Here is a 23,801-nt window from a genome sequence, read left to right as displayed (position 1 = left end):
ATATTTTGTTCAAACTCTTCTGCCAAAGTGATGGCATTAACGTGACGTCTGGTAACGCCGCAGTTGCCAGCTAATCACAAGATTGTAAACAAAAACCAAAATAATAACAAAACGTTTATTCGCAGCAAAATTAAGAAATTTGTTTAATTTATAGAGTTCAGCCAGAGTAATAATCTATTAATGATATACAGATTTATATATTTTTAATATATACAAAACAAGCCTTGTTTTAACAATTAATGTTGGTTATTGTTCTCTTTGGATGAGCTAAACTACTGCTGGACAAGTAATTGACGCGCTTCACAAACATTTTACAATTAAATTTTACAGCTTAAAACCGAAATTTCAATATCTATTAATAGTAACAAATAACTAAATTAACGTTAACAAAAACACAATTCTAATAAAAGAAATGAAGAGCAGTAGCAGTTTATATATATATTTTTTTAATGTATGTGTTTTTTATGAAGAGAATTTTTTCTACACGCATCCAGGCATATTGATAATCGCATAGCTCGCTTATTTTAATTTTCTAAACGTTTTTAACTGAAATAAGAAAAAATTCATATGTACATATGTATAGATATATAAATAATAAGCGGGTTTTAAAGATGCGCTTTTAAAGCAGCGCATCCAAATGACATATTTCATCGTAATTCTGCGTGGAAATGCGAAAGCTTAACGACTGTCTGAGCAACGCGCAAAGCCAACAAATAACGCAGCAACATCCAGTTGTTGGGCACAATCGTTCTAGACTTTTTACCTATAAATACTATTTTAACTATGCATATATTGCATTATTGCTCGATAACGGTAACTTCAATAGGCGGTATGAATTTCCAGATGTGCTCCTGTTGTTCATGATAACTAGCTGCGCTACCAACAATGTCGTTGACTTGTACTGCCTTCATTTTGTGTTCTAACAATTGGTTACGAGCTGATTGAGTTGAGGTCTGTTGTGGCTTGGAGCAGCATTGGATGCTTGCCTTGAAGCGACCAGGTGTGAAAAAGATTGCGGTACACTCGTGTTGAATTTGTGCGTGTTTTTGTAGAAGTGGTATTGAGACTCTGAAAAGTGTAGTCATGACATGCATGCTTCCAAAAAAGAAAATGCACATTAAAGCATCCACTAACCTGCTCGGACCGGACATGGCGACGCGTGTATCTAAATTGTAATTTTCCATGCCATTTAAGTAATCCTGGTAGAATTTGATAGTGAGCACAAGGTTACGTAGCGGTTGCGCCGAATGGTTGCTTACACTTACATTCAATATGGCGCTCTGCCCAGCGGCGCAGACAATTTCCGATTGTGGTTGGACGGGTGTATTTTGGAATGACACGGCTTTAAAAATATACAAAAAAATTTTATATATAATTAATTATAGCTTCTATGAAGTTGAAACGTCTTCAGACTTACTCCATTGCAGCGGTGACACGGTTGTCAAATCTATCATGGCTGATGTCAGCACAATGCCGTGTAATGATGCTATGCCCTGTATGTCGGTGCCGGTGAGCAACCAACTGATTTTCACACGCTCTGCTATATGTTCGGAGCATAATTTACTAATACTGTCGCTGAAAGATAGAAGTTGGGTGCGATAGCAAAGGTCTGCAAATTGTAGATTAAAGTTGTTTGGTTATTTACATTTCTTTGAGAACATTTTATAAATACACATAGTTACCTTTCTCCATATTCTCAGCATATTCGGCTTCACGTGCGGCCACTACTTGCTCTAACGAGCAACGGTCGACTGGTATTGGCACACGGCAACTCTCTTTGGCTTCAATCAGTATACTCTTGTTGTTGGTGTAATTGAGCGACATTTCTTGAGCTGTCAAATTGGACACATCAAGCACCAAATAGAACTGCGAAGGACTGAAGGTGTCGTGTTTTAATGCAAACGGATAATATTATAAACATATTAAAATGGATATCTATTTACATTTCTGCAGGTAGCACATCCCAGCTGGTTATTTGCGCGCTCGGCAACAATTCAATATTAAACGATATTGCACATTGACGACAATAGCCCTGTTGCATGGCCTCGCCACCGGAATATTTCACACGAAACTGTGCCTCCACATGTTGTCCATAGCCATGGTGGCTGCCCTGCGTAACGGCAGGTGGCAAACTCAACGCTGCCAATGATGGTGCGCCGCCCGACGTTGAGGAGCGAAAACTCAGATTATTTGGTTCATTGCGACGATTATATGACGTTTGCTGTTGATTGGGCGAACTAACACGTGAAGGCAAGCTCGCGTGACCCGATGATGAAAGTGTCGTGTATTGCAATGAGTACGGTCCAGCACCCATTGTGGCGCCCGCATAATCTGCTTGCAAAGCAGCTGTCACTGTGCTATTAGAATGCACTGAGGCGGCGCGTTGACTTACTATGGGGCAGACGAAGTCCGCTTCGCCGTATATATGCACCGTAAAATCGATTGAGCTATTGGGTTGTATGGGAAGTTTTGACTGTTGAGAGAATATTTGTTTCAAATTAATGCTTTTAGTACAATGCTGAGCGTTTTTATGTAATATATATACTCACTTGCAAGTCTTTTTCATCGATAATAAAAATTTTTTTCTGCAATTCCTGTTCCACATTCGAAATGATGCTTATTTCCAAATGTTCCACTGGTAGCGGACTGTCATTTGCAATGGTTACAATGCACGTTGATGACTCGCCGTTGTACAATGTTAAACTTGCGGATGTTATAACAATGTCGGAACTTGCTAATTGGCTGAATGTCGCCGTTTGTGGCAACGAGGTCTTTACGGAAATTCGTGGCAATGCTGGTATCACATCCACTAGATAATTGGGAGGAAATTTGCGTCCACGCATGTTTTTCAAGCGACAATTGGACTTGACGCCCAGCGCATGCGTGCTATAGCCTTGTATCTCTAACTGACCCACTTCAATTGGAGTGCCATGTAGTGTCACAGTGGTTGGCACATGCGGTTGTAAGATTACCGTTTGTGGTAGCGATTCAAAAACTATGCCGTTCGTTAACAGGCGCATATCGCTGACAGTCAACTCGAATGGCAATGGATTGCGCAACCGCAGTGTTACCTCGCTTAGATTGTTTTGCACCCAAAGAAAAGCTGAAAACAAATATTTTACCAGAAATATATACCAAATTAGAAAACGGCTGTTATCTAAAACTCACATATTTTATTCTTTTCAATCTTCTTTTCACGTCTATCCATTGAATTGAGATGTATGGGTGTGAATAGGAAAGGTCCACTATCTGCTTTGACGATTTTTATTCGCTGCGGCCGCAGATGTGCCGGCAAATCGCGCACAACCAAGTCCATGCAATAGGGTAAATCCGTTAAATTGGCTGGTGGTATGACAGTGCCGTTTTCCAGCACCAGAGGCACAGGTGAACCTTCACATTGCGCACTTAAATTCTGTAATTGCACGGACAATTCACTCTGCTCCGTTGGTGTCATATGCGCCCACTGTGTTTGCAGCAAGAAAGTCATGTGACGTGTAGCTAATGCAGATTGACCTAGGCGTCGCGCCGCTGCGATGACACCTTGCAGCAAATCTATTTGTAAAGCTGGCCAACCGGCGGCATTATCGATCACCTCCATTGGATCGAGCGAAAGTAAATAGCCGGAAAAGCTTTCCAACATTAACCGATATGTCTGCGACCAATCGGGATTCGGATTGCCTTGTTGTACATAATTGAGTGCTGCTCGGCGCTGAAAGAAGGCCGCTTTACGTCGATAGCCGATTTGGTGATACAAATCGGTTATCACTTCGAAACGTTTTACACGCTCCGGTTCGTTCATGCTCACATTTAAGTAGAGTATACTTTGCAGGAACATAGCCACATCTAATGGCCGATTTTGCTCAATCGAAATACGCGCTGCCTTTAGTGCCGCCTCACTCTCGATTACGGCGGCGGTGCTATATTTACTATAATTTATAATTGCACGCCTGTAATAACTGTGAAGTTCGTCTGGTTTTAGTATATTGCTTGGCAATTCACTTGCACGAGCACCATGCTGCGCCGCTGAGATAGTCGATGTAGAAGATGACGATGATGGTGTACCGGAAGTTGAGGAATTTGTTAAAAGGGAAGATACAGAAGAACAAGACGACGATGCCGACGTCATTTGCACCGTAGAGGCCATGCTTTGGGCATCTGACTTTGACACTTTGACTGTTGCATCGCTGGCTCGCCATTTTTCGGGTGTGCTGCGCAAAGGTGAAGGGCCTAAAATAAATTTCATGTTTTATTGATATGTAAAGCGATAGTTCATACAAACTGGCACTCACCATCCTGCAAGGAAGTGTTTCGATGTAACGTTTCGCTTTCACGTAAATGTGGATATAAAAGTATTGCTGAAGCTGAACACAAGCCTTCTTCAGAAGCGCCCACCCATAATAAATCGCCTATGGCACGCAAAGTTTCGCAGGCGCTATGGTATAAACCTAGCGCGTCTACCACTAGACCAGCTTGTAACGATAGGTCCGCCAAATTCTTAGTGACACGGCCAACACAGCGTTTGCGATTACTGCGTGAATCCATATCCTGACCAACAAAATCGCGTTTCTCATATGGTGCTAATAGTAAACTAGCTTTTTCAATTTTTTCACGCGATCTATCCAAACGCTTTGATTCCAGCACCCAGAATAGCGCATGTATGAACTCAGCTATGTGTGATTCTAAATCAATACAAGAATCTTGTTCTCGATAGAAAAAGGCTTGCGCCTTAAAATTGGAGGGAGTAGTATATTCCTCTTCAAGTCTAGGACTATGATTCGTTACACTGTTAGAATTTAAATTAACACTATCATGAATATTAAGGTTGCCTGCACCCGTGAATTGTTGATCGCCACCGGCAGAATTAATGTTTTCCGCAACGTGTGCTGATGATGGACCGAAAAATATTGCACGTGAGTCGTACAGTGTGCCACTGTAGCGAACTTTGAGCGATTCATGTTGCCTACAAAGCTCATTTAATTCTGTTTGATTTTCAAATTTCCCAATAGTAATTAAACCTAGAAGACGGCGGTGTGTTTGAAAATCACCCCAATCATTATTTTCTACCGGATGGTCATGTATGTACCGTACCCAAATATCACGTGTAATACCTGTCGAGTCTGCATTATAAAATAATTTGTTAATTATTAATTAACATCAAATTTGTATATTGCAGTAACTTGCCACTTATTTTCACATTGCTGATGCGGCGAACCTTATCAAACGCCTTCTGCAGCGACCGTGGCTTGGATGGACCCACGCCACGCAATAGCACCAACAAACAACCGTGATGTAGCGCATTTTGCTCGTAATCCGGACGCGACATAATCGGTTCACTAGCTCCATGCGTCAACATCAGACTTACATTTGCACGCATTTATCCGTTTTTTACTGCAGATCTCTGTTCAACGAAAATCATTTGTAGTAATAAGGACGACAATGTGGGAGCCAATATAGTAATAGAAGAATGTCGTTGTATACGCCCAAAATATTTAAATAAAGTGGAAAGCCCACAAAAGGAATGTTTTGGCACTTTTCACTTGAACAAAGTGCCACTTCTAAAAAACACACACATGCACCTACACCACTTCAATACTTTCTCTAGCAAAGAGTACTTTTGTTTTTATGTAGTACTGCAATTAGATGGATATCTTCGTTTAAACTTTGCACTTAAATAAACCAAGCGTATTATATTGTATCCTATTATATACCATCGTTATTGCAATAGTTTAATTAATTAAAATTTTAATTATTTAGCCAATCAGTATTTTTCTTATCCGCTGCCACTAAACGTCAAATATTTGTTGTCGTATGTGAATTTTTTTTATAATAAAATTCCGATTAACATAGGGTGTGCTTCTCTAAGAATATGCATTTTATTGTATATTTTAATATTTCCACATTGATCTTGAACCTAAATTTATGCATATAATTTATTAAATATCTTCAAATGCATCTGCACTTTCTATTCGTACTTTGATTGTATTTAAAATTTAAACAACTACGTTAGTATTTAAATGTTAGTGCTTATTAGAAGCATCACTCTGTATCTTATTGGGAATTAATCGATTATGACCATCTCCATGAACAGCTGCTGCAGCTTTTCTGTGCACGTTCGGTTGTAGACTTTATACATTGAACATTTTATATTAGCACGTCAGGTAAACAAAAAACAGTTTTTAAAAAGTTAGCCATGAATTTGTTACCAAAATCGCACGAGGAATTTGCGCAACCAGAATACTGGAATTCCTTCTTCACGAAACGCGGTGAGAAGGCCTTTGAATGGTTTGTTTACGTGAATTAACCGCGCACCGGTTTGCAAGTATAATTAATGGGTTTTCATATTTCTTCCACACGTATAGGTATGGCGAATATTTGGAATTATGCGAGCAAATACATAAATATGTAAAAAATACAGATCAAATTCTAATGCTGGGATGTGGTAATTCACAGCTTAGTATGGATATGTACGACTCAGGTTTTAGGTAAGTGTGACTTCCGATTACATATGGTACGAGTCAACATAAATTGTTTGTATAATTTCTTTTAGAAATATAATAAACATTGATATATCAACGGTGGCAATTAGAAAAATGTTAGAAGTAAATGCGCATAAACGTGCGAGTATGAAATTTCTGCAAATGGATGCGACGCAAATGACTTTTGAGGACGAATATTTTTCCGTTGCTTTCGATAAAGGCACATTGGATGCGCTTTTTGTTGACGACACGCCGGAGGTACACGTAACCGTGGAACGCTACTTCAATGAAATCAAGCGTACCATGCGGTAAGTATATACTATATATCATACATGTTTTATGGACATTACATACTTTTTGCTTTCAATACTCTAGCAATGGTGGGCGCTACTTGTGTATAACGCTATTACAAGAACATATATTGAAATATATTTTAGATTATTTCCCACGTAATGGTTTTATGTTACGTGTGGTACACTGTGCCGATGCAGATCGTGCCAATCAGGAAAAAAATGCAGATAATCCTGAAGTTTTGGCAATGCCGGTCTTTATTGTTATCGCAACCAAATTCCGGGCCTTACCAATACCGGTAAACAATTGTCTTGTTGAACTTACGTCAGTTTATTTACTTATATTATTTTAGATATTAGAATTTAGCTTGGGTAAGGACAAAATGCAACGTTTACCAAATGCTCAGGAGTTGACAAATGCTGTGACGGCTGTACAAAGAGCGGCGTTGATATGCAATGGTTTAGCTCGCACAAATATTGCAGGTTAGTTAACATATATAGAATGTTGAGTCAAAAAAGCATTTATTCGCAATGTCTTATAGGACATGATGAGGTTGTAATGGATTTGTGTCAACCTGGCGAATCTACTCCGCGTTATACAGTCCATGTCCTGGATCAACCACCGGCAAGGGGTTTAGGTAAATTTGCCGCTTTCATAGTACCTCAGGGCAGGTAAAATCAGCTAGTAATACAAAAACTTATTTGCATTTTGCACCTTCAATTCCTTTGTTTTACAGAGAGATTGAATGGCTCTTTGCCACAACTCAGGGTCGTAAAAAATTACAGGGTTCCGCAAAATTTCAGCGCCTAGCAGTTGTGACACTCCATCGCGATCAGGAATATGTGTCATTGGACACCGTTAAGAGTGAACTTGCAAACAGCATCAAGAGTCTAGCGCCTATTGGTCTTACGGAGCAGGTTAGTACTCAATATGAATAATAAAAAATACTTATGGTTAACTAATTGCTCTGCTTTATAGATTCCTTTCCTATCGCTTGGCGCTGATGTTGGTAAACGGGAAACTCTAGTAAGTGGGTTTTCCCAAATATCCGGGGAATTTCGAATTGAGGAGGTGGAGGGTAACGATGGAAAAGTATTTCGGCGTCTGATCTTCCTCAGTAATCAATTTGTAGTGCAATCAGAAGCTTTGGTCAAGACAAGTAGGCGCAAAAGTTGTACTATTTAATTTATTAACTAATAATTATTAATGTTTGCAGTAAAACTGAAAGGTAAAAAGGAGCGTAAGAAAATTGATTTCGGTTATTTGGCATGTCAACATCACTTATATATGTCTGCTGGTGTACAATTGGCTATTGGTCAAAAAAATGCTGCCAATGAGGTCAAAGATGTGGTAGTGGTGGGCTTAGGTGGTGGTGGTCTCTGCAGCTTTCTACATGCAGCTGTGCCGTAAGTTATGATATTTAATAATCGGTTTGAATGTTTTGTAAAATGTTTAATTATTACAGTAGCGTGCGGTTGACAGCAGTTGAAATAGATCCCATCATGCTGGAAGTGGCAGAGCAGTATTTTGAACTAAAGCAAGATAATCGATTTCATGTAGTAATCGATGACGGTTTGTCCTTTTTAGAAACTTGCAAAAATGAAGGTAAAGTTGACTTTGTTAAAATTTGCATCACTTTTTTTTTTTTTGAAATAATATATTTTTATAGAGATCAATTTCAACGCCGTGCTGTTTGATGTTGACAGCAAAGATCTTTCGCTTGGCATGAGTTGTCCACCAAAAAGTTTTCTTGAACCTGCAGTGCTAAATAACATTAAGTCAATTATTGGTGACAAAGGTTTATTCATATTGAATTTGGTTTGTCGTGATGAAGCGTTGCGTGACGAAGCCTTATTACAACTACGCAGTGCTTTCAAATCGGTTTGTTGTTATAAGCTGGACGAGGATATAAATGAGATTATTTATTGTTCAAATAGTGAAAAGTACAAAAGTATAGTAGAATGGAAGAAAGATTTGGGCGCTGCTGCACGGCGCTTGAATAATACGGCAAAAGAGCAGAATTTGCATAACGACGAAATGTTAGAGGTTACAGAATTTTTAAATGAATTAAAGATTTAAATTAAAGATTCTAATAGAAAATTGGTTATAAAGTAAGACTTCACATTTTGATGAAGTTTGTTATAAATTTTAATAAAAAAAAAAATTAAACGAAGTCGCTTCTTTTTCCTTATAGGGTTTCAGACGTTTCCTTGTAGGTGCTATAAACTCAGTGCGGGTATTAATAGAACGATGACTTTAATATTAGCTAAGAGATGTAAGTTGTTGTTGTTTATTTGATGCTTTATGCGCCAAATACAAATGCCGACAATGCTCGTATTACTTGGCTTATACAAATGATTGCTGGAAAATATTCAAAATTTAAACTCTTTATACTTCTTTGTTGTTTTGCTTGTTGTGTCGGCTTGTTGCCGTTTACGCTTTGATTTCTGACGTGCCACATGCTCGGCCAACATATCGGAGAGATCCTCCTTCTGAAGATGACTTTGTTGTTCGCGCATCTGTTGCTCATAACGTTGTGCCATTGCCTCATTATCCAAATCCAATTCGGAGGGATCCAAGGCCAATTCGACGGTGCCCTCACGATCGACCGTGACAGCGGCACGTGCTGCCGGTTTGTTAACACCACTTATATCGTAGACGTGAGTGGAGCCCATCATAGAAGCTCCAACACGATCGGTACGCTTTTCGGGCAGTACTTGATAGAGAACCGGAGTGTCATTGCTGTCAGAGAAAAATATTGTTAAATTGGTTTAAGGAAAAAAAGTTATAGTACTTACTCTTCTATTTCGGCTTCAATTTTCTTCTTACGCAACTCAATCGTTTCTGGCGTCTCCATGCCGGCTGGTACGCTTGTTAGACCCGACGGTGTTACCAAACCTTCAGCTGGTGTTACGAGACCGCTATCGTCTGGCTGATTAGCCAAATCTTCACCATCCTCCTCCTCTTCTTCAGATGACTCCTCAGACTCGGACTCAAGTTCACCCCATTGATTACGCTCAATATCGCCCTCATCAATGCCACTCTATAATTGAAGCAAGTAAAGATGAATTAAAAACGAAAAGATATATACATGTTTTCTGGAGGCTTACATCCAAATCCATAATATTTGTGCCAAATACATCACCATACAATGGTTTGCCATTTTCATCTACTGGCGGTTTACCCCAACCACCTGCATGGTAGCCGAACGAGGTGCCTTCCGGTATGGGTGCATTCAAGCCGGGTATTTTCAAACTAGGATATGATGGTGGCGGCCCGTAACGTTGTTGGGCAATAAGCCATGGTGGTGGAATTTTATGTGAATTAGGGCCAACCGGCATACCGAGTGCTATGCGCAACTCTTCGGACAAGTCGCCTGGTTTCTTCTCTTTCAAACGTGTCTCATACTCTTTGCCCTCATAGTATAGATCACCATGTATGGTCATGCGCGGCTTGGTCTGCCACTTGAAGAAGGCATCGTGCAGCTTCTGGTAGTCTATATCGATTTTGCCCATTTTAGGACGTACACGTTCACGCATTTTCGATTTTAATGACTTAGCATCGTCCTTCTCCTGAAGCGATTCCCGCATTTCCATAATGCCAGTCTTTTTGATGAAGGCTGGCAAATCGAAGGGTGGCTTCTCAATACCACGCTTACCCTGCAAATATTTTCGCTTAAAACACCAGTGACGTGGCACTTGCACAGTGTTGCGATAAGCCTTTAGTTGTACAAGTAATTTGGGATCACGCGCAGTTACGTCGTGCATTTCCACAACGTCGGGGCGTGAGACCAATTGTTTTAGCTCAGCAACGCTCAAGCGCGTGAGTTTCTTCAGTTTGCGTTTAGATAATTTCTCCTTGTCCTCTTTGGTATCCTGCAACAATCACAAAATGTATAAATAATAATATAAAAAAAAGTATTGGCTTTACACAAATATGTAGAAAATACCTCATTATCTTCGTCATCATCGTCATCTTGCATCTTGTCTATTGGCTTTTTGGGCACAGCTGCACCTTCATTCTCCGTAGTTGATTTGTCCTTCTCTGTGACCTTGGGTTTGTTCTCCAATTTAAATATTTCGAAAACGCGATAAAATTGCCTATACATTGGCGCTAAATCGGCTATAGTTATGCGTTCCGGTATATATTCTATGGTTACATCATCATCACCGGCAATCTCCGATTTATCTTTCTTTTCAACAGCGCTTTCTTTTTGTTTTTGTTTCTCTTTATCCTTATCCCTATCCTTACCTTTTCTGTCCTTCTTATTCCTGCTCGATTTATTTTTATCTTTGTCTTCACTTTCATCATCCGAGTTCTTTTCATTCCGGGCCGCCTGTGCGTCGTCATCTGCTTCTGCCTCATCGGCTTTATTTTCAACTTCGCCAGATTGATCATTGTCAGCGTCATTTATGTGCTCGTTGTCACGTTGCTGCCTAAGTTTGCGATTTTGCTTCTTTCTACGTTTTTTCTTCTTATTTTTTTCGGCTCGGCTTTGTTTACCGCCTTTCCCGGTTATGCCACCATTCATTTGGGCCTCACCTTCATCATCTGAGTCATCACCAGCATCACCATATTCATTACCTATCACGCCGGCATTTCCAACGCCACCACTGTTAGCTTCATTCGAAGTAAAATCTTCAGCATTCACATGGAATTCAGCCGCGCGCTGATCTTTTAAAGCCAAAACATCTTCCAACGCTTTCGGAAGTACCACTTCGGTAGGCTTTTTATTTTTATCGTCATCATCGACATTTTCACTGCTTTCACCAGCTTCACCTACATTATCCGATGTTGTGGAACTGCCCGCCGTATTATTACCGTTACCACCTTTAGGTTTCTCAACCTGCATAGACATGAGTGGCATGGGCCGACCGACCGGCTCATTATTAGGTACCTCCATCCGAGATGGTGGTGGCCCCTGATTCCATGGTTGTGGTGGCGGTATTTGTTGATGCGGTGGTGGTGGCATCTGTTGAGGATTCATTTGTTGCATGGATATTTGCTGAGGATTCATTTGTAATGGCGGTTGTAGAGAATGCTGCGGCGGCGGTGGCAACTGCTGTGTTGGTGGCTGCAATTGTTGTTGAGTTGGTGGCGGTATTTGTTGTGGTGGTGGGGGCATTTGTTGGTGCGGCATATTAAGACCGGGCGGAAATATTGGCGGTGCCGGTGGCCCAGGTAATAAACCTGGTGGTGGCCGCATGCCAAGCAATGGTGGTGGAGCGCTTTGCATGGGTCTGGCACCTGGTGGCATAGACATTTGTGGAGGCTGTGAATTTTTATAATTATAAGTGACTCTTATTTAATAAAATGAAACAGAAATACCTGATCACCCATATGTTTAATAGTTAACAACTTTTAATACTTTTTCAAACACAGAAAATTATTTTTACACAGCAGCTAAACACCTTTTAGAAACAAACGATGGGAAAGTCGCGTTTAAATTTACATTCTCATGTTTGTTATCGATTAACGGAAACATCAAAAATCGATAGTGAATGTGGTACGGTGGGCTAATGGTATTTACATCCTTTTTTATGATTTAATGGTATATTAACAGAATTGACTTTTCAATACTTAATAAAGTTAAAGTAAGTCTGCTAATTCTCATTTAATAAATGTTTTTAATCATTGATAATTGAAAATTAATATTACTATGCATCACATTGCATCCAAAGGCAACCAGTTCCAAGGGCAACTGGTCCCAATCAACTGGGCTGAAAGTAACTGGTCCTAAATTCTGAAAGTAACTGGTTGAAAAAGTACTTGGTTGCAAGTTAATAACAGTTTTACAACTAATTTGAAAATTTTTAGATTTCAACGAAGTAACTGCTTACAAAAGTACTTTGTAAACCTTGTCAAGCTAACTTCCAATTGTTTTTTATCGAGAGTGTGTTTTAGATTTCACCAATTAATAATAACTAAAACCAAAGTAACTAGTTTGAAAATTATGGAACATTTTTAGTGGTGCAGATTAATCGAACTTAAGCTTTTGTGACAGCACTCTCTTATTCGATCTGTAGTTCAAGAGGCCTTGTGTGTTAGAACAACATTCTCTGAGTAAGAACAAGTGAAGACATCAACAAGTTATAAGGGCTTCAAAGTGCTATGTAATACATATGATCTTCCCACACACTGGGAACCTGCAATGATCTTCGTTCTGTACTCTTTTCTGTCTCAACACGTAGGTACATGAAAATCAAGATAAAGTTAGGTTATGTGTCAATGAAGGGTTTTCATTTTTAGCGATGACGACCTCGAATTACACTTTAAATCAGCAATTTTTCCCTGATGGATCTAGAATGAATTGATAACAGAAAATCTTAACTCATTATTTTTTCTTAACAGCGCTGTTCGTTGAAGCTAAGATTTTTCTTGCGCGTACATTGCCCAAGAGGAAAACTTCCATATAGCGATAAATAAAAAAATACATTTTCGAAATTTATTTATTTTTATTATAGTCTTATATGAATGTGGCAATTTCGTAAAGTCCAATGTATATTTATTTTACCTAAAATACTACTGCATCCTTTTTTATTAAATAAATAACGCCTATAGACAAAACAGCTTTATGGCATTGCATTATTTTATGCTATAAACGCAAATATCTCTTACAAATACATAAATGTACGCGGCCTTACATAATGCAACTACAAGCAATATACTGACGAAAGAAGAATATTTAAAAGCTTACACTCAATAGCAACATTAAATAAATTAGCCATTGAATTTGCAAATGAATCAAAAATAATATTTGAACAAAATATGTATGTATGTAACAAATAAGCTTAGATGTACTTATGTATAACAATTGCTTTAAAAATAAATTTTATATGAATATATAAAATATATTATATATATAATTTTCAAACTAGTGAATGTATGAAATATTTACGTTGTAATGAAATGATATAACAATATTTTATGATGGTATGGAATAATGCAATAAAGGAACTTAGAAATAGTATGAAAATACAACTCACAATGAGTAAAATGAGAAACTGAATTTAAACAAGCTACCGAAATGGCAATTGTGTATGAATAACAAGTACACGTAAGTATTATTCTAAATATTTGTGTTATTTATATGCACTTGCGTGTGTATGCCTGTAAAGAAAATATAGTACTATGAAAAATTCAAAATACAAATGTTAATGAAAGCAAATTCTAAGTGCATTATTGTTATCAACACAATTGCTCGATGAAAATATGTGTCGATTAATCGCTGTTTTTTCTTTCTCTAAATACAAATTTATTCAATATTCTATGTATGTAACTACTTAAATTGAAAATTTATTTTGCAATAACAGTCAATATTTAAGTATCTAGATGACTCAATATCAAGGTGTACATATGTAAGTTTTGACGAAACGGATACTTTCGATTTTTTTACTTAACAGCCTACAAATATGTTTGAGTACATAAATGTACTGCACATTTGAACCACTCTATACACACAGGTACATATTGGTATGTACATAAATTTGCTTATAAATAACATTAATCAGGCGATTTAAAAATTTTGTTAAATAATTTTCAAAAATGTACTATCTTTTTACAGTAATAACAATTTTTTCGCCTCTTACAATGGCTACTTACAACAGTTCATATAAATAGAATATTTCCTTCATATACATGCATACAATATATACAAAACTAAAGTATTCATGACATATATTAAAAATATGACTGAAGTGGGATTTGGAAAACTTTAGAAAAATATTTAAATCACAAAATGACATTAGTTTTATGATTAAAATTTTAAATTTTACATGTTGTCTGGTCTAATTACGAGCATTTGTATTATAAGAAAATCTTAAATTTATGCAGTACAGCTTCGAAGCTACACTCTTCTCCCCTCAACCTTTCACTCTCTTCCCACCTTTTTCATCAAATCGTTGACTTAGTATTTTTTCTTATTTCTTGCAATCCGTCGAATTGTCAAAATTGTCGTTCGTAGCCATATAATTATTTTGACCTCTTTTAACTAAAAACTAAATGGAAAACAAAATTATTTTGTATGAAAATATTGAATATTTTTAAAGAAATAAATTTATTACAAGAACATTGGCAGGCAAGCATAAAATTTGTATATTAAGTGTTTAATAATTGCAATGCAGACGCTTCAAAACTTTTTTAATTAAATTTGAAAAAAAAAATAAAATAAATAAAATTTTTTAAATTAAACAAAAGATTGTGCTGAAATGAAACTTTAAAAGTGTTTGATTTCAATTTGAAAAAAAAAGTAGAGATTTTCTGATATTTTCTAACCTAAAAAAGTTACAAACGGCGCCCCAACATGCTAAATATATTGTTTTTTGAAAACTACAAGCAGAGTTCTCTAAAACTAACAACAATTTTGTAATTGGACCAATAACTTCGTATGCAATTACACGAATATGCACGATGTGATCGTTTTTTCATATTTGTAAATTTGTGTAAAATTTCAGACTTTAAGCTTTGCATTTTATGTAGAAATTATATAATATGATTTTTGCTGGGCTTCCTGGTTTTAATCGTATTATGCTATATCATGCGACTGAAATATTTGATAACACTTGACGCACTGTACGTGAGTACTTTTGTCAGAAATCACTTAAACACACACTGCTTAAATGAACTCAAATAGGCGGTTGAATTTCAAAACTTAACTATTTCTAACGGTTTCTCTTTCGTTCTCTTAAGCGCACTGTCTTTAGTCAAACAATTTATATTAATTAAGAAAATACAAATTACGCAAATACTATACACCTCAAAACGGTCTAAAATACTTTGCGAAATATTTTATTGAAGCTGCGATTTTTCTTTTTCGTCGATGTTGATGAAGTGGAGCTGCGATTACTATTGCTAGCGATGCTACTGCCATTGCTATGACTGCCATTAGTGTTTGTATTACCATTAACGTTATCTGTGGCACTCGTGCCAGTTGTTGCTACACTGCTCGCGGCTATACTTTCGCCCGATGAAAGTATGGCCTCTTCGAGTATGCGAAATGAGTTCTCTGTACGACTGTTTGGTAGTAAAATTTCGGAGAGTGATGATGAGTCCAAACTGACGGTAGGTGATGCGCGCATGAAACCACCACTTGCTGACACCGAACCACTTAACGGTTTCGGCTCGACATTTTTCGAGCGATACCATTCCCAGGAGGTGGATTCATGCGGATGCTTTGTCGATTTACTGTTTCGTAGTTTGTTGCGGCTTTTGCCAAATGGCGATTTAAAGAAAGCCGGTGTTGTTAGACGACTTAACTTTTTGCCCGACTTCTTACTATCCGCGTTAGCGCCATCTACGGTCTCCACACCATCGTCCACTTGATAGCCAGACGGACCTTCAGGCATAAATTCGTTGTATGCCAAATCAGATGTGGGTATGAAATTGTCTAGGTCATCCTCTTCGAGTCGTAGACTTTCATCGTATTCCGCTGCACTGTTTATATCCAGCGATGCCGTATTTTTTGAATTCGCGCTGCCCATAAAATCATGCGATACGGAGGCTTGTCGACGCGGCAGTTGCGTTTTTCGTCTCGATTTGTTGCCAGTGGACTTATTGTGGTTTTCACCACCAGACGCTAGTGGCGGTGCACGAGGTGGTCGTCCACTAACTTTGTCCAAATTTTCCATCAGCTCTGCAGCAGCAACGTTTCCGGCATTTAGCTGGGCGAGATGACGGCGTGCCTGCTGCTGCGCATGTTCGGTATTTGGCCAGGAATGTTTTTCACCTTTGCGTCGCTGCCTGATATTTTGAGCGCTTGGCTCGCCTTCCGCACGCACGATAGTTGCGTCATGCGAGAGTTGCATTCCGCTCATGTTGTTGCTGTAGCAGACGGACATTTTCCGTTCACGATGTGTTGCATTTTTCGCCGCATCGCCAACAGCTTCGACAGTTTTACCATTACTGCTTTCCTTCAGTATCATAAGCGCCTCCTCACTGGGTCGTCTCATTTTCTCTCCGCTCTGCTGATGATCTGAGAAATCTTCAAATGACTTACGTCGATTGAGTTTTCTCTGCATTGCAGCCGCCGCGCTAGCTGTCTTCTTGCGATTCGCGCTGGTGTAGAGCGCTAGCACTTCCTTGGTTTGGCGACGCATCGAACGATAGAAGAGTATACTAACCATGAGTACGAGAAAGACAAAGGCGCCTACAAAGATGATGACCACGATGCATGCGTGCACCTGCAACGACAGATCGTCCAGTTCCTCCTTCAGTTGGGCATTGCGTTGCGCGAGCAATTGTTGTAGCTCGCTTTGGCGGCGATTCTGTTCCTCCAGCGTGCGTACTGTTTGCACCGTTTGCGTGAGTGTGAGTTGTAGCTCTTCCACTTGTTTTTTATAGCGTCGTGACAGTTCCTCCAGATATTGACCCGATAGGGACATATTCCGCTCAAGCGCCTGCAGGAAAAAAGAATCGAGTATTAAAATGAAGTTAAATAGGTGTTAGAAATAAATTAAGTTAAATATAGTGCAAAGGCACCTAAAGTCGGTTAGCAACTGAAAACGCAAGGATAGAGTTAGTCAAGTCAGAGTGTGCTTTCGACGAAAAGCAAGTTTGAACTCACAACTAACTAAGGAACAGTGTAGCAAATTGTTAAAGACTAAATGTATTTTCAACATTTCTATTTTTTCTCATTGTGATAAAAAACGAACTACTCGGCAATGCGCCTAATTGTAAGCGACGTTTTCTTAATATAGATTTATTATGGGATTTTAATGTATTATTCAATATAAGAGTTGTTCGGACAGAGTTTTCAATGCTACTCTCAAAACCTACTGCCGTTACTCTACTCTATTTTCAAGAAAGACAGTATATACTAGTTGTTGTAATTTGTTGTAATGTCAAAAAATTTCCTCATTCTATCTGAGGATGTCTATCCCAAAGCCATTCTTTCAGCGGCGATAAGCATAGATCTGCTCGTGTCCTTCGACGAAGTCTGGCTCTTTTTTAAAGCTTAATATGATTGAAACCGTTTTTAATAGATTTTTTTTTTTTATATCCTCCAAATACATAACGGACATTTAGCGGAGAATTTCTGAACATTTGTATTTTGTTTAAGGACATTTGCTAACTTGGAGAGGAAAAATATTAAATATATTTGACCCACTGTTCTCTAACACCGATTAATTTCTAGACCTGCGTAATACTAAGAAAACAAAAATACATCCACAACAACCAAGCAAAACTAGAAAAACAAAAAAATCATGTGAAGAAATCAAAGAACCTTGCGTTAGTTAAGCTAAACGGAGCAACAATGTCGAACACGCAAATTCGCCATTATTAATTCCCACCCACCGAAGCCATAACGAAGACATGACAATAGAAGGACGAACAGCTTGCTGCTGCACCTTGTATATATCAAAATTGCTGGCTTACTAGTTTAAATAGACGTATGCCTCTATACTTCAGTTTGTCGATCAGCTGACATGACTGAAACAATAACAAACTTTGAAGGATTCTATAGCGAAGCAGCAGGAGCCAATCAGTGGGGTAAATGAGTAGCCCCAACCCTTTAAACGCGAGAATATTAAGTAGGTACTATTTGTCTGATAGGATAACAACAAAGTAACAAGTTCGCTGAGTAAGAGTAACTTTATAAGTGACTTATTATTCACGGCCTGCTATAAGGTGCAGAGGCATTGACGATGATAACATCTGATAAGTCGACGTTACAAGTTTTCGAGAGAAAGGTTCTGTGGAAGATTTATGGTCCTTTGCGCGTTGATCACGGCGAATATCGCATTCGATGGAACGATGAGCTGTACTAGGATATGTCGTCCGTGTGGACGAAAACACTCCAGCTCTGAAAGTATTCGACACAGTACCCGCCGGGGGAAGCAGAGGAAGAGGAAGACCTACACTCCGAGGAAAGAACAGGTGGAGAAGGACCTGGCTTCGCTTGGAATCTCCAATTGCCGCCACCTTACAAAAAGAAGAAACGACTGGCGCGCTGAATTTTTTTAGAAATCCGTTAAATAAATCACCCGGAAGGCAGAAGTAGGATTTATAAAGAAAGGCTTCATAATTTATACAATTAGGCATAATATATTGGAAATTTTAAAGTAAAGCGTTGAGCCGCTTTATTTGCGCAATTCAAAGTGTAAAAAGGGAGAGATTTTAAACCTTTACACAATTGGATGGTTTAAATAAAGCTAATATTACTATATTTGAGAAAAGCTATACCCCGAAACATACCTTAATACGATTGGACAGGCGTATGAAGACGCTCTCCGATTGTGGACCACTGGGTATTTTCTGCTGTAGATTGACGCCGGGCTGACTGCCATGCACGCTCGCTTCACCGCCACTGGGCGCTGCTGTCGTCGATGTAATCAAGTTATCGATATTCTCCCAAGAGGCGGCATCCTCTTCACCGCGTGAGCCCAATGTGGGTGTAACGGTAGTGGCTGACGTTGGCTGCACAGGCGGAGGCGCGTTATCGCTGCCCGTGCTGTCAGCAAGCACTTTTAAACTGTCGCCGTTTGCAGGCGGTATTGAAGTTGTTGTGCTGCTTGGAGCGCTGCTGTCATCACTTGAGTCACCGCTGCTCTGCTGCTCCTCTGTTTGGCTGCCAGCGCTTGGTTCGCTGGGTTGCGATGGTTTTTGCAGTTCTTGTTGTTCGTTATGTGCAGGTACATTGAATATATTTACATCGAGCGTTGGTTCCTTTCCACCGCTTGTTTGTGGCGCATGTGTTGTTGTCGTTGCGTCGTCTGTGTTCGCTTGCGGTGGACGTGCAATTTGCTCTGCTTCCGCTGTCCCACTTTCTGTTGTGCTTGTTGCTGTTGGTGGTGGTGTACCTTCACCGCTAAATATTGCTTCAGCGTTTTCAGTTGCAATGTCGTCACCGAGGTTTGTGGTTTCGCTTGTAACTAGCTTCTTTTGTGAGCCGTCGATGATTCGAAAATCGTCTTTTTTCAATTTCTTGTCGATAGTTAGATTTAAAGGCGGTTCCGTAATCGCATTTTCATCTTGCGTGTCGTTCGCTGCAGCTGTCGTTGGTGATTTCGTTTTTGCTTGCGTCGCTAGCATTTGACATAGCGCGCCTACATATTCTCTTGGCAGCAAATTCAGGTAATAACTGTTTTTCACGTCCATTTGCATGCGCATACCCAGTTCGCCGTAAGATTTCGCTTTCAGTTCAATGCCAAAATCCTTGGCGCAAATGCGCGTGCGCAATAGATCTTTCAGCAGCCATGGCACTCTAAGTAATGCTTGCAGAGACTGATACTCACAGGAGAGCGCATTATTGATGCGCGCTACTAACGGTTGACTACAGTCGACACAGTTATATGGTCCGGTTGCCGGTGAACGACACTGTGTTGTTTGTGCTTGCCTGATTGTGAGTGTCGTATTCTGTTGGTTTGCGGGTTTGACGAGCACTTCGGCCGCTTTCTTGACGATCGAGAGCACGGCGTCGGAGGCGGACTTAAACAGATTCATATCAGGACTCTTCGCATGAACTTGTTCTTGCCCGAATTCATCGTCAAAATCATCCAAATCGATGTGCGGTGTATCCTCCGTTTCGAAAGCTTCGAACTCTGATGTGCCGAAGACGCGAAAAAGTGAAACCGGGCAGAAATGTTCTTTGGAGTAGTGTGAGTGTATGTCAACGCGCACAAATTTGCCAAACAAATGTGGATGTAAGTCAAAACTTTGCACATTGCGCTTATCTTCTGCTATGAAACGACCCACGTTCGACCAATCGCGTGTGGGGAAACGATTTGAGACGGCAACGGTGAAATTTTTCGGCGACGAAGAGAACAACTCAAAATTGGCCAATTCGACTTTTTGCGCTTGTATCGCCTCGCAGAGTTCGACCACAAACCAAATGCGATTGCCACAGGGACTCAACATGTACTCGTCCTTTGAGGAGCTCAACACTGCACCCGTATTGCTCGCATCTGCATTGGAGGCGATTATTTTGGCACCACAATCGGGTGATGCATAGTTCTTGTTGCGCATTTTAAGCGGCGCTGCCCGTTTGCCATCCCCATTGGTGTGATTCTTTTTCAGCGTGGCGGTATTTACTACCTCCTGCTCTTTTGCCTGCTGCTTCTCAGCGGCCTCCATTTGCTTTTGAGCCCATTCGGAGAATACTGGTATGGGCACCTCTTCGACAGTGAGATTTACGGTATTAGCGTCATTGTTATCACCAGCCGCGATGTCCCCTACGGCAGGGGTGGTAGTAGCTGGACTATCGCTTTCATTTTGTGTTGTTCTCGTTGGTGCTTTGGTGGCATTAACAATTGGAATGTTTGATGGAATTTCGCTGGAATTGAGATCTGAGTCCGTCAGCGTCGGCTGTGTGTGTTCACCGCCGCCAGAGTCGTCAAATTTTATGATTTCTTCGTCTGGAAAGATTTTTAAATATTGTAAAATAATTTTTTGTTATAGATCCTCAGAGGGTAAAACATGTGAGAGCAGATACAAGAGGGAAGTTTTAAGCTTTATGACTTTGGCTACGAATAGAAAAAGTACAAAATTTTCTCTCAATTATTGAATTATAGAGACAACGAATGACCTATGTTATCTCAGTGAACTAAAACTTGCATCCGTCAAGGGCAAACTCAACAAGTGTTAGGAAAAGCAACAAATGAACAAATGGTTTTGAGTTTACACAACCTAAGGAGACTATAGAACAAATAAAGAAGAAAAATATTTCATACACACCCTTTCTTATAGCCTCACTGCTGTTCTCCAATACGTCCAATGTATGATTTTCATGCTCTCGCGCAATGGTCTCTTTGGCCGCATCGATGATGAGTGCTTCGATATTGCCGCGCGTGGGCTCTAGTATTTCCAATGGCAATTCTGTCACAGTGATTGTAGGAATCTCCGTGATATCCGGCAAGCTGGAAAAAGTAAAGAGAAAAATAATAATAATAAAGTTAATATTGGTATTAAAATTTTATTAAATTTACAGTATATGGATTTTTTGGCGAATATTTTGAAAAACAATAAAACTATTTAAAAAAATTTATTGTGCTCAACTTAGAAATATATACAGCAACTCACGTATGCACGTAATTTCTGTATATTTGTTGTTGTTTATAAAAATATTTGCATTTATAGTATAACACATTCCTGGTCTTTATTTACCTGAGAAACATCGTCGATATGGCAATCAATTGCGAGAACCAAATCACCCAGAAGAAGATCAAGAACATCGTTAAATTCGTTTTGACTTTCTTCACTTCACCACAAACGAAATTCGTTACGATTTTCAGCAACATTATGATTTTTCAATTATTTGCTTGCTAATTTGCACAGATTCTAAGTAAACAAAGTGGGAACACATATACACAAACACTATTACACATTGCTTTCAAATTAATAGCAACCGGTTAGGAAGGAAAAAATATATTTCTAAGCGTGTTAAATAAAAAAAAAACACTTTTTGGAGGCGTCTAATTTTATTTTTATATTTTATTTAATTAAAAATATTATCACTCAACAGCAACAACAATTAGTTTGTCCCAATTCGCGTATTTGACAACTATTATCACCTCTACATGGTTGACTGACTACTTTAGTGATTACATACATAAAAAAAATAAATAAATAAATAGACAGCAATAATATACACCCACACGTTGGCAAACAAAGCAATTTTAGTGTAGTAAATCAAATTAACGGCTCTCATTAGCAAATACGAAAATTGTAGAGACCACTCAGGTTGCTATCAGCAAAAAACAATCGTTCAATTATTATATATTAACCGATAAATCAACCAGTTATCGAAACTTTTTGCCCAAAAAAAAATTATAATCACAGTTAATATGACAACTGATTATCGAGTTCAAAAAACCCGCTTTGGACATTCCGAGCAGTAGTTTTGAGACACGTCAGCGTGACTATTTAAATGCCAACCAACTGAGTAGATAAGAACTGAGTTAACGAAATTTCGAGTACAAAATGCTTTTCAGTCCACACTACAAATAATATATGAACGAACCAATACACGCACATGTTCGTATTACACCCACTGGGGCATTGAGGAGTCAAAACAATGATAAAATGCACCAGCAACAACTGTTCTTGGTGCAAGATAACAACTTGCGAAACCGAACTGCGGCAGTGCATTACCAAAAGACAATACCAAAAGATTTTGTGTAATTTATATGCGAGCACTTGTATGATATACAAGTGTTTACATATGTAAATACCACCATACCTATGTACATATATATAACGGGTGATCCAAATAAAGGTGCTTTTCTCAATAACCTTTTTTGACAGATCACGCGTCAGTCGTTACAAGCTGTCAGGTTAATTTTATTCAGTTTTGTTGGGTATTTCGTTCTATGGCTCTTTCAAACAAGATCCGACATTTTCGAGCCCAATTTTGTTCAGCGGTGAGGCCAATTTTTGGCTAAATGGGTATGTAAACGAGCAAAATTGTCGTTTGTGGCTCGGTGAATCATCGTCCAATTATCATCCAAAATGATGCCGGTAAGAACGTAACCGTCAATAGCGACCGTTATCGCGCCATAACATCCGACTCGTGATCTCGGTGATATTTGGTTTCATCAAGACGGCGCCACTTCCCATACATCGCATCAATCAATGAGGAGATAATTTCATAATTGGCCACCAAGATCGTTTGATATGACACCTTTAGACTTTTTCTTGTGGGGATATTTAAAATCTAAAGTCTATGCGGACAATCCCGCTTCGATTCAGGTCTTGGAGCAAAATATCAAGCGTATCATTCGCCAGTTGACTGTCGAAATGCTCGAACGAGTCATAGAGAATTGGACTCAACGGATGGACCATCCGAGACGTAGCCGCGGCCAACATTTGAAGGAGCTAATCTTTAACAAATAAACGCCAAAGAATGTTCTTTCGAATGATAACAAACATTTTCCATCAAATTTGAAGATTATTTGCTTTTTTTTTTAAAAAAAAAAGTAAGGAAAATCGAAATGGATCACCCTTTATTGAGGTACATACATTTGTTGTTGACAATACAAAATGAAAGAAGCATGCAAAATTAAAATTTTAATTAAACTTAAAAGCGGAACCTATTTATAT

The 23,801-nt window shown here is 39.0% G+C and overlaps 3 protein-coding genes across 9 annotated transcripts in view; 1 reads left to right on the top strand and 2 right to left on the bottom strand.

The window, feature by feature from the left end:
* Positions 1-186: 186 nt before the first annotated feature.
* LOC108969108 (protein brunelleschi) lies at positions 187-5,783 on the bottom strand. The gene is made up of 9 exons (XM_018933633.1): positions 5,182-5,783; positions 4,290-5,117; positions 3,169-4,227; positions 2,550-3,103; positions 1,944-2,473; positions 1,683-1,876; positions 1,418-1,609; positions 1,135-1,342; positions 187-1,068 (listed from the first exon to the last, which is right to left on the bottom strand). The coding sequence occupies exons 1-9, from the start codon at positions 5,372-5,374 to the stop codon at positions 798-800; spliced, it is 4,029 nt and encodes a 1,342-aa protein (XP_018789178.1). The 5' UTR covers positions 5,375-5,783; the 3' UTR covers positions 187-797.
* Positions 5,784-6,094: 311 nt separating this feature from the next.
* Positions 6,095-8,933, top strand: LOC108969092 (methyltransferase-like protein 13). 2 transcript variants are annotated; one of them, XM_018933603.1, is made up of 12 exons: positions 6,095-6,282; positions 6,360-6,482; positions 6,548-6,784; positions 6,852-6,856; positions 6,914-7,065; positions 7,120-7,249; positions 7,309-7,438; positions 7,504-7,684; positions 7,746-7,926; positions 7,984-8,173; positions 8,233-8,372; positions 8,437-8,933. In XM_018933603.1, the coding sequence occupies exons 1-12, from the start codon at positions 6,191-6,193 to the stop codon at positions 8,844-8,846; spliced, it is 1,971 nt and encodes a 656-aa protein (XP_018789148.1). In that variant the 5' UTR covers positions 6,095-6,190; the 3' UTR covers positions 8,847-8,933. The 2 variants fall into 2 exon arrangements, with proteins under 2 accessions (XP_018789148.1, XP_018789147.1); XM_018933602.1 differs by having other exon boundaries at positions 6,852-7,065.
* A 110-nt stretch (positions 8,934-9,043) lies between these two features.
* The window catches only part of LOC108969091 (splicing factor 3B subunit 2), a 55,205-nt gene continuing 40,447 nt past the window's right edge, over positions 9,044-23,801 (bottom strand). The window contains exons 3-8 of one of the 6 annotated variants that reach the window (XM_018933601.1): positions 21,438-21,619; positions 19,561-21,118; positions 10,717-11,890; positions 9,878-10,642; positions 9,566-9,810; positions 9,044-9,509 (exon numbers count right to left, since the gene is read on the bottom strand). In XM_018933601.1, coding sequence (XP_018789146.1) covers positions 9,140-9,509; positions 9,566-9,810; positions 9,878-10,642; positions 10,717-11,890; positions 19,561-21,118; positions 21,438-21,619 — 4,294 coding nt within the window. In that variant the 3' untranslated portion in view covers positions 9,044-9,139. Of the gene's footprint in view, positions 9,510-9,565; positions 9,811-9,877; positions 10,643-10,716; positions 12,040-12,095; positions 12,197-14,469; positions 14,765-14,970; positions 17,162-18,959; positions 21,119-21,437; positions 21,620-21,866; positions 22,050-23,801 lie in introns of those variants that run through there. The other 5 variants (XM_018933600.1, XM_018933596.1, XM_018933597.1 and 2 more) reach the window with 5 other exon arrangements.

This window comes from Bactrocera latifrons, unplaced genomic scaffold (assembly GCF_001853355.1).
Source record: "Bactrocera latifrons isolate USDA-ARS-PBARC rearing strain unplaced genomic scaffold, ASM185335v1 scaffold_24, whole genome shotgun sequence".
NCBI lineage: Eukaryota > Metazoa > Arthropoda > Insecta > Diptera > Tephritidae > Bactrocera > Bactrocera latifrons.
Note: the sequence above shows the minus strand (reverse complement) of the source record. Positions and strands in the feature narration are given on the sequence as shown.